Source organism: Chiloscyllium plagiosum, unplaced genomic scaffold (genome assembly GCF_037043375.1).
Source record: "Chiloscyllium plagiosum isolate Xiang-an unplaced genomic scaffold, Cpla_swu_hap1 HiC_scaffold_7, whole genome shotgun sequence".
NCBI classification, from domain to species: Eukaryota; Metazoa; Chordata; class Chondrichthyes; order Orectolobiformes; family Hemiscylliidae; genus Chiloscyllium; species Chiloscyllium plagiosum.
Genome location: NW_028270145.1, coordinates 71,432,583 through 71,450,010, shown reverse-complemented (window position 1 = coordinate 71,450,010; position 17,428 = coordinate 71,432,583). Strand labels below are relative to the sequence as shown.

At 38.4% G+C, this 17,428-nt stretch overlaps 1 protein-coding gene across 3 annotated transcripts in view; it reads left to right on the top strand.

The window, feature by feature from the left end:
• lrp2a (low density lipoprotein receptor-related protein 2a) overlaps positions 1–17,428 on the top strand; it is a 337,835-nt gene that overhangs the window by 201,497 nt on the left and 118,910 nt on the right. The window contains exons 44-51 of one of the 3 annotated variants that reach the window (XM_043693941.2): positions 890–916; positions 1,418–1,447; positions 1,555–1,797; positions 4,564–4,689; positions 6,400–6,519; positions 6,814–6,945; positions 10,926–11,127; positions 16,089–16,384. In XM_043693941.2, the coding sequence (XP_043549876.2) occupies positions 890–916; positions 1,418–1,447; positions 1,555–1,797; positions 4,564–4,689; positions 6,400–6,519; positions 6,814–6,945; positions 10,926–11,127; positions 16,089–16,384 (1,176 nt within the window). The remainder of the gene's footprint in view (positions 1–889; positions 917–1,417; positions 1,448–1,554; positions 1,798–4,563; positions 4,690–6,399; positions 6,520–6,813; positions 6,946–10,925; positions 11,128–16,088; positions 16,385–17,428) is intronic. The other 2 variants (XM_043693942.2, XM_087989117.1) reach the window with 2 other exon arrangements.

Below are 17,428 nucleotides of genomic sequence, written 5' to 3'. Positions count from 1 at the left end.
TGAACTATTTAATCCAGTGCTGCTGCCATGGTACCCTATTTGATGAACCTCTCACTCTCCACACATTCTATCCTTCCTCTGGGGATCACTGTTTACCAGTCATCATGTAAGAACTGCAAGTTGATATTGAACTTCTCTTGTAATAATGCAGGATTTTAAAAATTAGGAAAATTGTATTGTGCAACATGCTTTCTTTGCAGTTGATCAATTTTAATTCATGTAACCTGATAAGGTTCATTGGGTCATACTGTACAGAAGAGGTCCTTTGGCCCATCAAGTCTATACCGCCAAAAATATGTTACTACGTACACTAGTCCCACTAGCCTGCACTAGGCCCATGGACTTGATTGTGATGACACTTCAAGTGCGCATCAAAGTACTTTTTTTAAAAGTTGTATGGTTTCCTGCCTCAACTACCCTCCCAACAGCACATTCAAGGCCCTCATCATCCTCTGGGTAAAAATGTTTTCCGTTCTAACCTCCTGAGTTTCACTTTTAAAATAGTCTCCCTTGTTAGTGACCCTTTGACTAAGGTTTAAGATCTTGTGTAAAGCTTTAAAGGATCCCAAGTAATCCCACAGACCAAAGTATTAAAAATAGCATCAAGCCAAAGTCACACTGCACCTGATCCAAACTGCAATGTGAGACCACTTCCTGTCGGGGTTGTGACACTGACTGTAGAGAACGTAGGACTTTTTCTATTAAAATAAAGGAACTAGTTTTAGAAACATGTACAATGAGTTCTTGCAATTTCAAATATGGAGAATCAAATGAGAGCTCTTAGCGATTCTGCAGAAATTATCTGTTTGACATTGGATATGGTAAATAAAGTATGATGTATCAAAGAACAAAATACATGGAAACATACTTTTGTTTCTTTTTCATGCAGTCCACATGGGAACAAAAGCTCATGGAGGTATCTATTATGTGGTTTACTAAAATATGTTCATTTATTTACATTGTCAATACATTGTGAAATGATGTCATTGATTAAGCTTCCCACAGGGTTATTTTAATTCAGTTAGCAGCGCTTTGACCTTAGGTAATGGGTTTAAGCACCTCTCCGGGGATTCAGGACATCATCTAGATTGAAATTTCAGTTCAATACTGGGAATGTATTACTTTGATAAAAATGTTTTTTGAGTAAGATATTTTATTCCAAGGCCCTGCCAGTTTGTACAAGTGGATGTAACAGATCCCGTATGTTTATAAGAATCTCAGGGTACGCTGGCTCATGCCACGTAAAGCACATTAACTACTTATTCATCCTGCGATTACTGTTAAATGAACATATGCCCAAAGAAGGGGGAGGAACAGGAAATTGACAGGCAATGAATCACATTAAGGTTTGTAACTAGATTTCAGATAAGAAAATAATAAAAGCAAAACAAAACATTTTATTCTGTTTTACATGCAGCCTATTTGGAAGCATTTGTGTATGTGGAAGGTAATGCAACATTTTCTTTTGCAAAAGGGAGAATTGTCAAAACAACATTTTAAAAATCACTTTTGTACCAGATTGTTTTAGTTTTGGTATCTCTCCTCTTTCCCTAGCTTTTCATACCTGTTCACCATCTACTTTCACTTGTGGAAATGGCCGATGCACATTATATAGGTATCGCTGTGACCATTACAATGACTGTGGAGACAACAGTGATGAGGTTGGCTGCTTGTTCCCTACTTGCAATGCCACTTCAGAATTCACCTGTAGTAGTGGAAAATGTATTAGCAGTACCTATGTCTGCAATGGGGTGAATGACTGCCATGATAATGGAACTTCAGATGAGAGGAACTGTCGTAAGTACAATGCACTCATTCAGGTTGTCTTGGGAATAAATAAAATGCTGAAATAGTCACTGATGCAACAAAGAACCTTAAAGAGCTCATAACTCATTGATATCACCCCCTCAAAATGATGCCCCGCTCCAGGTATATTGTTAAAATTGATAATGTCACATATTGCAGAAAGTAATTATTGTAGAATATTATATGCATTGATCTTGCCTTTATTAATATTTTGTATTACCTCATAGGTTGAACTGGACAGTATAAGTATTGTAGCAAAATGTGAATTTAATGTTGCACATTAACTTAGCCAATATTTGAATTAACAGTTTTGAATTAAGAGATAAACTGCAGTAAATGCCAGTTTATCGTGCATCAGGTTTGTATTGTATTTTGTTGTAGGGGACTGGAAAAATAGCTGATCATTTTCTTTAGGAAGTGTTTAATGACATTCATATGGATGTCATCGCAGTAAGTACAAGAGTAAAGTCTTAAAATCAATTCATTACAAGGTACCTACCATATGTAGCCGTATATTAAAAGCTTTGGATAATATCGCTACCAAGAGCCTTACTTTCTACTGCCGTTACTTTTAAGTCATCCTTTTTTGTCTGGATCTTTAATGAAAACCCCAAGGCAAACATCTAATGGGTTAACCCTGTAACAAGATTTCAACTTTCACTGTCACATTTTATTGACTGACTACTACATCACTAAAATTATTGTAGGAAAATTACATTTTTCATCTATCTGAAACTACTTCTGTCAAATAAAGATCTTAGTCAAAATTTTTAAATAAAAAAAATCTAAATATGATTGAATTACACTTTATCCATTTCGATTTTCTGTGTAAAGGTTCATGACGGTTTACCAGCCTCCTAAAAGCTGAGATTTGAACTTTATAATTTCTGCAGAAGGGTCACTGGACCCGAACTGTTGATTCTACTTTCTCTCCACGGATGCTGTCAGACCTGCTGTGGTTCTCCAGCATTTTCCATTCTTCTTATTATTTGTAATTATATTTGAGGAAAACTCATAACTTTCATTTTATCCAATTTGTATTATTTATGAAAAAAAAATTTTTACAAGTTACTTTATTCATCATGACCTTTTATAGTTAAGCTAGTTTACTCCTCTGACTTTTCATCCTACTCCATGTGTAATAGAACATTCACAATTAATTTGAAGGAAATGGTGACATATGGAAGCGTGGCTGGGTTAGTATTCCAGAACCCCAGTATTCTGGAGGTGTAGGTTCAAATCCCACCATGGTACATGGTGAAATTTGAATTCAATAACCAATCTGGACTTGAAAGCTAACCCAATGGTGACTAGTTAACCACAGTTACTTACCACTTAAGAAAAGTCCTTTAGGAAAGGAAATTTGATCTGTCCTAAATACAATGAGGTTGGTTTTTAGTTGTCCACTGAAATGTCCTAGCAAGATCATTAATACCAGGTTAATTAGGGATCCGAAAAAAATGTTTGAGAAACACTTATTTTCAGCCATAGTTATAATTAGTAAACCACACTTTTACTCCATCCCTGCAAGCCATTTATCCTTCTCAACCTTCCAAAGCAACCTCCAGGTTTTATTCTTTAATGGGGTTTGAGCACCACTGGCAATGCGCCAACATTATTGATCTTGAGAAGGCAGCATTCTTGAACTACTATAGTCAGTGTGGAGAAGGTTCCTTTTCAGTGCTGCCAGGTAGGAAGTTCCAGAATATTGGTCCTGCAACCATGAAAGATCAAGTATAATGCCTTGAGGGAACTTGAGGGTGGTGACATCTTGTGTGGTTATGACCCTTTTCCTCAGGCAGTATAGGTCGTGAGTTGATGTACATTATCAACTCAGGCTGTGCCTGAAACCCCTGGGAAACATGCTACTCGTGTTATCAATACACTATCAAAATGGTCATAACCTGCAACAGATGCAACATTTGAAAAAATCAACAACGTTTTACTGATTCAACACGTTCTTAGCTTTGACCACCCTGGATGAGAATTTACAGTGCCCCATTGAATCTGGATAGGGCATAATTGGAAGATAAGTGATAAACTAAGAACAGTTGTGACCTCAACTTTCAGACCAGAGAACAAATAACATGAAGCTGCCCAAAAAGGTCTCTTGTAGGATTTCTCCATTCTATATCTTGGAACACAATTGACTGGATAATCAAACTAGATATGCACATTTCCAGTCACATGAAAATAGCAGAGGTAGTCGTTTGTATCTGCTTCATAAACTTCTAGTTCAGTTACATGTCTGACTGAAACAAAACTGCCTTGATCCATTCATGCAGCCAATATTTAAGAGTCAATTTTAGAATGCTGTGTTCTAAGCATAGCCATCCTTTTTTTTCCAATAATTGCAATTCATTTTCTATCTCCTCAGAACTGTAATACAATATTTTTGCATTAGTTTCTGACTTGATTTAATAGGACAGTTATTAGGTTAATCCATTCATCTCTGAATAAAATAGTTTTCATATAATAAGAGGTTTAAATTAGACCCCAGTTTTCAATTCATAATAAGAATGGAACCTTAGAAATTTTACCCTCTGCTGCAATGTTGAAACTTGAAAAGTTAATTTCTATTTTTAAAGCTTAGTTGCAATTCAGTTCAATCAACAGTTTAAATCAAAATCAAAGTTATTCAGTTTTAGCACAGGTTTAGCAGATGGCATTAACACTGCGCATAGTTCAGAATATATGTTTAAGATGTCTTCAAAGGCGTTTTACGAAATTTTCTTTTCTTTCTACATTTACCTGTAGCTGATCGAACCTGTCAGCCTAGCTATACAAAATGTCAAACGACCAATATCTGTATTCCTCGCACTTACCTTTGTGACGGAGATAATGATTGTGGTGATATGAGTGATGAGAGCTCCACCCACTGTGGTATGTATTCTGTGTTATCTATAGAAACGAAAGTTATAAAAAAAGTGTTATCTGCTCAGATGATTGAATCATTTTGTGCAACGTGAACCATTTAGTGCATTAATATGTGGTTATGGGAACAAAGTATAGTGGAGAGAAAGCAGGAAAGGGAACTGATTTCAATGATCAGCTATCATCATACTGAATGGTGCAAAGAGGCTTGAGGGGCTGAATAGCCTACTCTTCCTCCTCCTTTCTATGTTTCTATGTTAACTTGTGAGAAAACCGTATTTGCCCTGTGAAGAATTTAAAACACTATTTCAATATTACATCAAACTATCAGCATGCTAATAAAAGTGGACTTTTCAATTTCAAAAAATAATTTCTTGCAAAAATCTGTTCTTAATATAAGATTGAAGGGTATGTGTCTAGGTTGCTCTTCAGCATTATCAATTTAATTTTACCTTAAATGCATACATTCTAATAGGATAAAGACTAGAATAGGAAAAATAATATAATAAAGGATGAGAAAGAGAGAGATTCTTGATCAGTAGGGGATTCAAGACTAAGGTAGAATGGGCAGGGAAGTGGACATGAGAAGTGTCAGATAAGTCATGATCCTAATGAATGGTGAAGCATGCTTGAAGGGCCAAACAGCACATTCCTGTTTCTATTTCTTAAGGTCTTAAGGTTTTAACATACTGCACGGCATAATGGAGTCCTTAATAAAATACATTGTTTAAAAACACAGATGTTAGCACCAAACAAACAGTATGCATATGTTTTCTGGTTAAATTCAATTTCACCTTCTTTATGTGAAGCAGAGTTAATTTGCTTCAAAATCAAAAGGAATTATAAAGCCATAGAGCAATAGCTCTGAGAATGCAGTCTTTGTACATATGGCTTTTGCTCCCTATACCATACAAAACAAAAGGCACTGCCAATTTTTCTTTCTTATACACCTTGACACATTTAAGGGTGGTGTTTTAAAATCAGGAAGTAACTTTATGAAATAAACAGAAAAATGTATTTCTGCAGTATGATATATAATAAAGTGGACAGAGTTCATCAAAAAGGCAATGAGAAAGATTGGAAAAGTATTTATGCTGGTAACTTCAAGATCTAAAATATCCTACCAGAAACTGGAAGAATCCGTAATAGGTTTTAGATGACAATTGACAAATTATTTATTTAGGTAGAAATTAAATGGGGAAAGGGTACGGGAATGAGGCTGAGTGAACACTTTTTCAGAGAGCAAATGAAGTTTCAAATAATTACAATTGTTTCCTGCTATTTAATAATACAGTAATCATGCAGATATGCATTATTTGATATGCTACGTCATATTGAACTACCATTACACACAACTGTTCTCAGTGAAAGGATAGTACATTATATTTTTAAAATTGCCTTTATCATATGAATTTCTGTCAAGTTCATTACAGAGCTGAGAGCACTTCACTTCCAAGTATCAGTTAAATATCTTTCAAAACTGTCTTTCTATTTCTCATTATCAAGTGGCAATATGCCCATCAGGATTTCAACCTTTAGTATCCCTAGTAACCAGCAACATAACAACTTCAGGGAATCTATCTGGAAATCCTCACCTCTTATCATTTCTTCACCGTCAAAGTAAGGGAGATATTAAGAAAAACACTAATTGCATGTAACTGCCACCTATTAATATATTGGTTTGCTGATATAAGTTATAACATTTTGATTAATCTTTAGCCACTGGAACTTGTACAGAGAATGAGTTTCGCTGCTCTTCTGGTCGCTGTATCCCATCACACTGGTATTGTGATAGTGGAATGGATTGTGCTGATGGGTCTGACGAACCATCTACTTGTAGTAAGTATGATGCATACTAAATACTGCTAATGAACTGACTTTACTTGACATTATACCTTTCACAAATAATACCTATAAAGAACAATTGAAACATATGTATCTGCCTATGCCTTTTGGACTGGAGCATGTGAAAATATACCCTGTATATATGTGGAGATGCATTCAATGACTTTGCTCATCCTTAATTAACTGACTTAGAAAATCTTTAATTAAATTGTCATGCTTCATTTATTGTGATCCCAAACACTATATATTTTTACCAGTTATCTCATTGTCTGCTTTGTTTATTTCCAGTTCGCACAGAACGGACTTGTTCAGGCCAACAGTTCAAATGCGATGATGGCAGATGTATCCCCTCAACCTGGGTCTGTGATAGTGACAATGATTGTGGGGACATGAGTGATGAAGACCAACGACATAATTGTGGTAGGTGTCACCAGCAGAATAATTGTAATCAATTACCATATATCTCATTAACAAACTCTTTTCCATAAAATCGTAGAAACTTAGTAGACATAAAGAGGTATTTCAGTCTATCAATTCGGTGTCAGCTGAAGTAACCATCTCAGCAAATCTCCTTTCCAGCTTTTCATCTGTAGTTCAGGCACTTCAAGTGCATATTCATATGCGTTTTAAAGGTTATGAAGGTTTCTGCCTCTACTTTGCTTTCAAGCATTGAGTTCCAGAACCCCAGCACTCTGGGTAAAAAGCATTTCCCTTCTTTCCCCTCTAAACCACTAATCTCTAACCCTGATTATATGGATCACTCCAGGGGATTCCTATTCACTTGACCTAGACACATTTGGGGCTGATCATACACACTTAGATGATGATGTCATCACTGAGATATTGTTGCTATGTTTATTTGCTGTATGAAGACTGCCAGCTTTATTAATTCATGAGCTCTGAGTGTTGCTGGCTGGGCTAGCATTTGAAACATCGACTGGGACTGCCATAGTGCTAAAGGTTTAGATGGAGAGGAATTTCTTAAGTGTGTACAAGAAAATTTTCTGATTCAGTATGTGGATCTACCTACTAGAGAAGGTGCAAAACTTGACCTACTCTTGGGAAATAAGGCAGGGCAGGTGACTGAGGTGTCAGTGGGGGAGCACTTTGAGGCCAGCGACCAAAATTCTATTCATGGAGAAAGGCCAATTTTGACGGTATTAGGCAAGAACTTTCAAAAGCTGATTGGAGGCAGATGTTCGCAGGTAAAGGGACGGCTGGAAAATGGGAAGCCTTCAGAAATGAGATAACAAGAATCCAGAGAAAGTATATTCCTGTCAGGGTGAAAGGGAAGGCTGGTAGGTATAGGGAATGCTGGATGACTAAAGAAATTGAGGGTTTGGTTAAGCAAAAGAGGGAAGCATATGTCTAGTATAGACAGGATAGATGGAGTGAATTCTTAGAAGAGTATAAAGAAAGTAGGAGTATCCTTAAGAGGGAAATCAGGAGGGCAAAACGGGGACATGAGATAGCTTTGGCAATTAGAATTAGAGAATCCAAAGTATTTTTACAAATATATTAAGAACAAAAGGGTAACTAGCGGGATAATAGGGCCCCTCAAAGATCAGCAAGGCAGCCTTTGTGTGGAGCCACAGAAAATGGGGAGATACTAAATGAATATTTTGCATCAGTATTTACTGTGGAAAAGGATATGGAAGATAAATGGGAAATAAATGGTGACATCTTGCAAAATGTCCAGATTACAGAGGAGGAAGTGCTGGATGTCTTGAAATGGTTAAAGGTGGATAAATCCCCAGGACCTGATCAGGTGTACCTGAGACATCTGTGGGAAGCTAGAGAAGTGATTGCTGGGCCTCTTGCTGAGATATTTGTATCGTCGATAGTCACAGGTGAGGTGCCGGAAGACTTGAGGTTGGCAAATGTGGTGCCACTGTTTAAGAAGGGTGGTAAGGACAAGCCAAGGAACTATAGACCAGTGAGCCTGACCTCGGTCGGTGGTGGGCAAGTTGTTGGAGGGAATCCTGAGGGACAGGATGTCCATGTATTTGGAAAGGCAAGGACTGATTCGGGATAGTCAGCATTGTTTTGTGCGTGGGAAATCATGTCTCACAAACTTGATTGAGTTTTTTGAAGAAGTAACAAAGAAGATTGATGAGGGCAGAAGAGTAGATGTGATCTATATGGCCTTCAGTAAGGTGTTTGACAAAGTTCCCCATGGGAGACTGATTAGCAAGGTTAGATCTCATGGAATACAGGGAGAACTAGCCATTTGGATACAGAACTGGCTCAAAAGTAGAACACAGAGGGTGGTGGTGAAGGGTTATTTTTCAGACTGGCGGAATGCCACAAGGATCGGTGCTGGGCCCTCTACTTGTTGTCATTTACATAATGATTTGGATGCGAGCATAAGTTTGTAAGTTTGCAGATGACACAAAAATTGGAGGTGTGTAGTTCAGCAAAGAGAGTTATCTCAGATTACAACAGGATCTGGACCAGATGGGCCAATGGACTGAGAAGTGACAGATCGAGTTTAATTCAGATAAATGCAAGGTGCTGCATTTTGGGAAAGCAAATCTTAGCAGGACTTATACACTTAATGGTAAGGTCCTAGGGAGTGTTGTTGAACAAAGAGACCTTGGAGTACAGGTTCATAGCTCCTTGAAAGTGGAGTCGCAGGTAGATAGGATAGTGAAGAAGGCATTTGGTATGCTTTCCTTTATTGGTCAGAGTATTGAGTACAGGAGTTGGGAGGTCATGTTGTGGCTGTACAGGACATTGGTTAGGCCACTGTTGGAATATTGTGTGCAATTTTGGTCTCCTTCCTATCGGAAAGATGTTGTGAAACTTGAAAGGATTCAGAAAAGATTTACAAGGATGTTGCCAGGATCTGTTGGAGGATCTGAGCTACAGGGAGAGGCTGAACAGGCTGGGGCTATTTTCCCTGAAGCGTCGGAGGCAGAAAATTATGTGGGGCATGGATAGGATAAATAGACAAAGTCTTTTCCCTGGAGTCGGGGAGTCCAGAACTAGAGGCCATAGGGTTAGGGTGAGAGGGGAAAGATATAAAAGAGACCTAAGGGGCAACCTTTTCATACAGAGGGTGGTACATGTATGGAATGAGCTGCCAGAGGATGCGGTGGAGGCTGGTACAATTGCAACATTTAAGAGGCATTTGGATGGATATATGAATAGGATGGGTTTGGAGGGATATGGGCTGGGTGCTGGCAACTGGGACTAGATTGGGTTGGGATATCTGGTCAGAGTGGACGGGTTGGACCGAAGGGTCTGTTTCCAAGCTGTACATCTCTATGTTATTAGAACTGTACTCTTCTAAGCAAGTGGAGGCACTTCCATCAGCCAGCTGATTTGTAGATCACCTTCCCCTGTAGATGGTTGATAGGCATCAAGGAGAAATTAGGTGAGTACTTGAACTTGTAATCATACTATTTAGATGGCTAGTCCATTATCTTGAGTATGGTGATGGTGAAGTAATCAGTTATGATAATGCTGTTGATTGTCAGGGGCAATAGTAGGATTCTTTCTTTGAGATGGTCATTGTTTGGCACTTGTGTGGCATGAATGCTAACCAGCCCAAGCCAGGATGTTGCCCAAGTTGGACTCAAACTTTGTCATGCATCAAAGGAGTTACAAATAGTTCTGGATTTGGTGATACCTACCTCAAAATCAGTCCGGCTTGGGCACAATCTTTCAGTTACTACTGCACAAGACACTAGACATTGGTAGAAGAATAATATAAAGCAACATAATGCATTAATGCTGAACTTCCAGTTTAATTACTTGTGAGACTTCATTGCCTACCAATTAGATAGTTTAATTTATTTTATAAACGAGCATCCAGTGTGATAGGTAGTGTGCATGGCATTTATTTTACCTTATGTGGGTCATATAATTTAATATCTCTCTGGATTTGAGCAGCTGAAATATGCAATCAGTCCTTTCCAATAGCAAATTGGTAAATTACATAAGTTGCAGGTTCCTATTCAAAATTCCACTGAAGCTTGCTTTTTGTTGTTGTCTTTGAGGTGAATATTGGAAACTGGCAACAGAAAGTTCCATTTCAACTTTTTTTGCTTGTCTTTAATATGTAGATGGGAGGAAAAAGAGTGCTGCTCCCATCTCCTCCTCAATTCAGCAGGACTCTGTCAGCCGTCACATATTTCCTAATTATCTCTCCCCTTCCCCAGAAGATTCTAAGAACAGTGGCCATTTGGTGCTACCTAGAACTGATGAGCTGATGTGTAATATAATCTAAATGGCCATGGGGCATCCTGCCTCTGTAAGCGTATGCTGGATATGCCACACTGGGATCACACTGGTCAAATTTGGGTTTCTGAAACTCCCGGTAGTGCACAGTTAGATATCTTGATTAATTAACAGCTCAAGGAATATCTCATTTACCTCAATGTGTTTTGTTCCAGCAAACCGTACCTGCACAGCTACAGAATTTACATGTGTTAACAGCCATGCTCCTCAGAGAAGATGTATCCCAAGGACATGGATTTGTGATGGAGATTCTGACTGTTCTGATGCTTCAGATGAACATCAGAATTGCACTAGGCGATCTTGCATAGCAACAGAGTTCACATGTGGCAATGGCCTCTGTATCAGGAGTTCATACAGGTTTGTTGCTAACAAAGACCTTGTGTTTTTTTCTCTTTAATTGTGTTTAATTTTTATAAAGTATTGCAAGATATAATGGATGGAACAAATTGTTGCAATATCATAATAATGCTTCAAATTGATATTTAGCATTTGAAACACACTTGATTTGTTGTGGAAAGCATATTCAGGACAGGATGGTTTTTACTTTCCTTGAATTTGTCATTTCTTTATCAGCTTGCTTGTTTACCTGTTGGTAGATCAAAGGTGAGGCTTACCTAAAAAAAAGTTTTAGCTTCAGTTTGTGGCACTGTGGTAATATGAACTTCCTAATCCCACCTCCTCTAAAGTGTTTAAATGGTTGAAGAAACGTTGTAAACCAAAAGAGAGGATTAGTGCTGGGATTAGTGGGATAAGATTAAGCCCTGCATTTCCTTTTTTCATTTCTGAGATTCTCTTTTGCATTTCTAATGGTTCTACAGTTTCATTGTGACAATCTCTTTCCCAGAACCACTGGGGATGCAAAGTATTCACTGTTTTCAAAAAAAACTAATCGGAAGTTACTCCCCAGTAGCTGTGCTGACAAAACACAGAAACTTCAACTGAGATGGGTGGGCCTTTACTTTCTGGATTTGACTGCTCTTTGATACTCTATAGACTTGTGTCAAATGTCACCCAGATTTCACAAACATGTGTATGTGCTGGATATTTTATGACTAATTAAAACATTGCATTATCGTAATTCCTTCTATTTACCACTTCCTGATAAAGTTTATTTTTATCTTTGATGATGGTCAACAGTTCTTAAGTGCAGGCTTTCTGTTTTAAATATCTTCTTGGATAAAAATATAGTAATGCACCATCTGCCCAGTTTTCGAAAAAGTAGAATTATGATTTGGATTTTGTGTGGCCATTTCAATAAAAGCTGCTCATAATGTTTACCAGGTTCTGGTGTGTAGACTTGCTCTTTTCCAATATCAGTTTGCATTTAATACTTCTGCAAGTGATCTGTGGCATCCAGAAATAGGGCTGAAAACAGAGAAGCAGCAAAGGAGAAACTAAAATACAGGTTATACATTTGAAAAGTAAGATTAAACATACATATGGGATATATCTGAGAAAGTTAAGTATCAAACCACAAACTTGGGGAAAAATTTACTTTTTCAAAAACATGAAATAATTCAATTTTTGAGAAAGTAAGTAAGTTTTACTAGCATGGAATCCTATTTTATCAGGGCTAAAGATGTTCTTCTTCAATAATTATGACCTGGCACACCATGAAAAACTCAAATACTTCTGGTTGATCAAGGCTGAACCATTTCATCAGCCTTTAAAATAAGAATAGTAGATAGTTAATGTTCATGATCCAGTAGTGATTTCAGTGCAGCAAAGACTGCAACAGTATATTAAGCAGGGTATTTCTGACAGTAACTTCTGGATTTCTGCATTTAATTGCTAATGAATAGATGTTAGAAGTTACTGTCAGTTTTACTCAGTATTGAACATGCTGTCTGAAAGGTAAAAACAAGGACTATAGATGCTGGAAACCAGATTCTAGATTTGGATGGTGCTGGAAAAGCACAGCAGTTCAGGCAGCATCCGAGGAGCAGGAAAATCAATGTTTCAGGCAAAAACCCTTCATCAGGAATAGAGGCAGAGTGTCTGCAGGGTGGAGAGATAAATGAAAGAAGGGTGCTGTCTGAAAGCCTCATACTTATTAGTGGCACAATTTCAGGCCAATGTAAAAAGTTTAATTATGTAGTTTTTAATGTAAGCTTGTGACATAGTGAATTCTAATACTTTTGCATAAGAGATAGTTCGATGCTGTGCAATCTATACTTGGACAAATTCAGATTTTTCAAATTGCTGTATCTCCTTTAAAGTAGTATTCATGTTTATACAAAATAATTATTCAATTGATACATTGTCATCCATAACATTTTAGCTTAAATATTCGCAGTTAGTTCAAATCAAGTTCTTTTAAGGATGATTTGTTACTATTGATGATCAATTATTACCCATGGAACAATTACTGATATTTGTCCATTTATAGAGTGCATTTGGCTAATTTCTCATTTTTTATGATTGCCTTGATAACCACATATCCACAGTGTCTTCAGTAGTCTAGTAATGGGACTTATTTTTAATTCCCTGAAGATCTAATGCAAATCATCTTCACTCAAGTATAAGTTTTACTTATTCATACATTAGATCCATATTTTTTCACCTTTGGATATTTCGACCCAGAGTATGAATCCTGATTGTGTTTCTACATGACTGTCTAATGGTTTGTATAGACATTCTTAATCAACCTATTCAGAGATGTTCTTACACACCTCTGGAACAGGTGGGACTTGACCCCGGACTTCCTGGCTCAGAGGAAGGGACACTTTCACTGCATTTCCACTGGTTGATGTAAGCAATGTACTCAAAGCAGAAATATGGAGACTCAGTGGTATTAAATTGATTGAGATTATAATTACTGGTTATTTTTTGAAGGTAAAATTAATATAAACATGTATGCTGCTCTCCAATAGTTCTTAAACCCATCTATTCACATACTTGTTACATTTCTCAATCTTTTCTCTCAGCAAACCAGCTTTCTCAACTTATAGTGGTCCTCATTTCATTGATTTTCTTTGGTAGATAATTATTTTTATGTTTTGTTTAAAGGATGATTGCTTACTGTCCATATTAATTTCTCATATTTAAGATGCTCTGTGATATTTGGACTGCTCACAATCCCAGACAATTTTGGTTGGGTCAAGTTTGTCAATCCTGTACATAATACACAAATTTCTTTCAAAATTCTCTAGATTCTGGAACTGTTCCTATAGATTGAAGAATAGCTCATGTAACCCTATTTTTCAAAAAAGCACACCATGAGAAAGGGAATTTTAGACTGCTTAGTCAGACATTGGTAGTGAAGAAAATGCTAGAGTCCATTATGAAAGTTTAAGTAGCAGAGCCACTTGGCAAACAGTGACAGGACTGACAGAGTCAACACAGATTACAAATGAGAAATTGTGCTTGAACAATCTGCTGGAATATTTTAAAGATGTAACTAGTAAATTGATGTTGGGTGGGGTGGAGCAAGTGGAAGTGGTTTATTTAGATCCCTCAAATTTGCCACCCAAGTTGAGAGTGTTGTTACAAAGACATATGGTGTGTTGGCTTTCATTAGCAGGGGGATTGAGTTTAAGAACTAAGAGGTTATGCTGCAGCTCTATAGTTCCCTGGTGAGACCACACTTGGAATATTGTGTTCAGTTCTGGTCACCTCATTATGGTAAAATGTGGAAGCTTTAGAGAGGGTGCAGAGATTTACCAGGAAACTGTCTGGAATGGAGGGCATATCTTATGAAGAAAGATTGAGGGAGCTAGGGCTTTTCTCATTGGAGCAAAGAAGGATGAGAAGTGACTTGATAGACGTGTACAGGATGATGAGAGGCATAGATAGAGCTAACAATTAGAGACTTTTTACCAGGACAGAAATAGCTATCACAAGGGGGCATGATTTTAAAGTGATTGGAGGGAGTTTTGGGGTGGTGTCAGAGGTTGGTTCTTTACACAGAGTGGTGGGTGTGTGGAATGCACTGCCAGCAGTGGTAGTAGAGTCAGATACATTAGGGACTCTAATGCAACTCTTGGATAGGCATATGGACGATAGTAAAATGAAGGGTATATAGGTTATTTCGATCTCAGAGTAGGATAAAAGATTGACACAACATCGAGGGCTGAAGGGCCTGTACTGTGCTGAATTGTTCTGTTCAATGTAGACTTTCAGAGTCTTTTGATAAGGCCTTTCCTAAGAGATTAGCAGGTAAAATTAAAGCACATGGGTTGGGGGTAGTTTATGACATAGAGAACTAGTTGGCAGACATGAAACAGGTAGTAGGAATAAATGGGTCTTCCAAATAGCAGGCAGTGATGGGTACCACAGGCATTAGTGCATAGACCTCAGCTTTTCACAAAATGTACTAAATGATTTAGATGAGGGAATTGAATGTAATATCTCCAGTTTGCAGAGAACATTAAGCCAGGTGGGAGGGTGAATAGTGAGATGCTTCAATATAATTTGGACAAGTTGAGTGAGTGAGTAAAGTCATGGCAGATTAAGTATAATGTGGATAAGTGTGAAGTTATCCACTTTGGTGCCAAAAGCAGATTCATATTTGAATGGTAATAGATTGGGAAAAGTCCATTATTCACTGAAAGTAAACATGCAGTTGCAGAAGGTGGTAAAGAAGGCAATTGGTATGTTGGCCTTCATAGTGAGAAGATTTGAGTACAGGAGCAAGAATGTCTTGCTGCAATTGTACAAGACCTTGGTGAGACCACACTGGAGTATTGCAAGCAGTTTGGTTTCCTCACATGAGGAAGGATGTTCCAGCTATAGAAGAAGTGCAATGAAGATTTACCAGCTTGATGCCTTGGATAGCAGAGCTGTTATCAGAAGAGAGACTGGATCAGTTAAGACTATATTAAATAGAGATTAGAAGAGTGAGGGGGAATCTGAAAGAAACTTCTAAATTTCTAACTGAACTAGACCGGATAAATGCAGGAAATACGTTTCTGAAGACTGGGTAGTCCAAAACCAAGGGGTCACTGTTTAAGGATAATGGGTAGGCCATGTAGGACTGAGGTGAAGAAACGTTTCTTCACCCAGGGAGTTGTGAGCCTGTGCAAGCCTCTGTCACAGAAAACGGTGGAAGCCAAAACATGGAGTATTTTCAATAAAGAGTTGGATATAGTTCTTAGGGATAAAAGGATCAAAGCAAATGGGGAGAAAGTGGAACAATGCTTTGAGTTGAATGATCAAACATGATTCTATTGAATGGCAAAGCAAGCACAAAGGTCTGAATGGCCTCCTCCTACACCTATTTTCTGTGTTTCAGTTAAATCAGTATAATGTTTTCTTAAATACTGCTATTGAAGCATGTTCATGACATTTCCATATTCAATATCTAACTTTGACCACAGATGTGACCGACGCAATGACTGTGGTGATGGTAGTGATGAACGAGGCTGTAGATACCAACCTTGCACCCAACACCAGTTTACATGTCAGAATGGCCGCTGTGTTTCACAGTTATGGGTCTGTGATGGTGATAACGATTGTGGAGATAGATCTGATGAGATGAAACACCTGTGCATCACCTCTGAGCCAACATGCCCTCCACATCATTTCAAATGTGACAATGGAGCCTGTATTGAAAGTGGCAAGGTGTGCAATGACGTGGATGATTGTTCTGATAACAGTGATGAAAAAACATGTGGTACGTATTTAATTTCAAAACTTTTGTGAACCTGCTGCTTAAAATTTTGAAGGATGAATCTGGAATTGTCCAATTGGTAAAAGAGGTATAGGGTATCGAAACTTTAGAATTAAACAAGATATAATCAGCTTTCACATTTTGTCACCATTGTAATAAGAAGAATGACTCAATTCAAAGTATGCTTCAGTTTTATTAGGTAGTTGTTAATGCAAACTGGCTTCCACTGTCCTACAATGTTGAAGTTGATATGTCAGCAGAGGCTGAGGTCAGGCTTTTCTGAGCAGAATCCCAAAGATTGAAGATGTTTCTCTCCCAGACGGCATGCTGCACTATAACTGTCAATTAAAATTTTGTCTTTTAATCTGTTTTCTTCTTGCCAATTATATCTGCATATCTCCTTGCTGGAGTATGGTAAGTGTATAGCTGAAAAATGTGTTGCTGGAAAAGCGCAGCAGATCAGGCAGCATCCAAGGAGCAGGAGAATTGACATTTCGGGCATAAGCCCTTCTTCAGGAATGAGGAAGGTGTGCCAAGCAGGCTAAGATAAAAGGTAGGGAGGAGGGACTTGGGGGAGAGGCGTTGGGAATGCGATAGGTGGAAAGAGGTTAAGGTGAGGGTGATAGGCCAGAGAGGGGGTGGGGGCAGAAAGGTCGGGAAGAAGATTGCAGGTCAAGAAGGCGGTGCTGAGTCCGAGGGTTGAGACTGAGATAAGGTAGGGAGAGGGGAAATGAGGAAGCTGGAGAAATCTGCGTCCATCCCTTGCATTTGGAGGGTTCCTAGGTGGAAGAAGAGGCGCTCTTCCTCCAGGCGTCGTGTTGCCATGGTCTGGCGATGGAGGAGGCCAAGGACCTGCATGTCCTTGGGGGTGTGGGAGGGGGAGTTGAAGTGTTGAGCCACGGGGTGGTTGGGTTGGTTGGTCCGGGTGTCCCAGAGGTGTTCTCTGAAACGTTCCACAAGTAGACGGCCTGTCTCCCCAATGTAGAGGAGGCCACATCGGGTGCAGCGGATGCAGTAAATGATGTGTGTGGAGGTGTAGTTGAATTT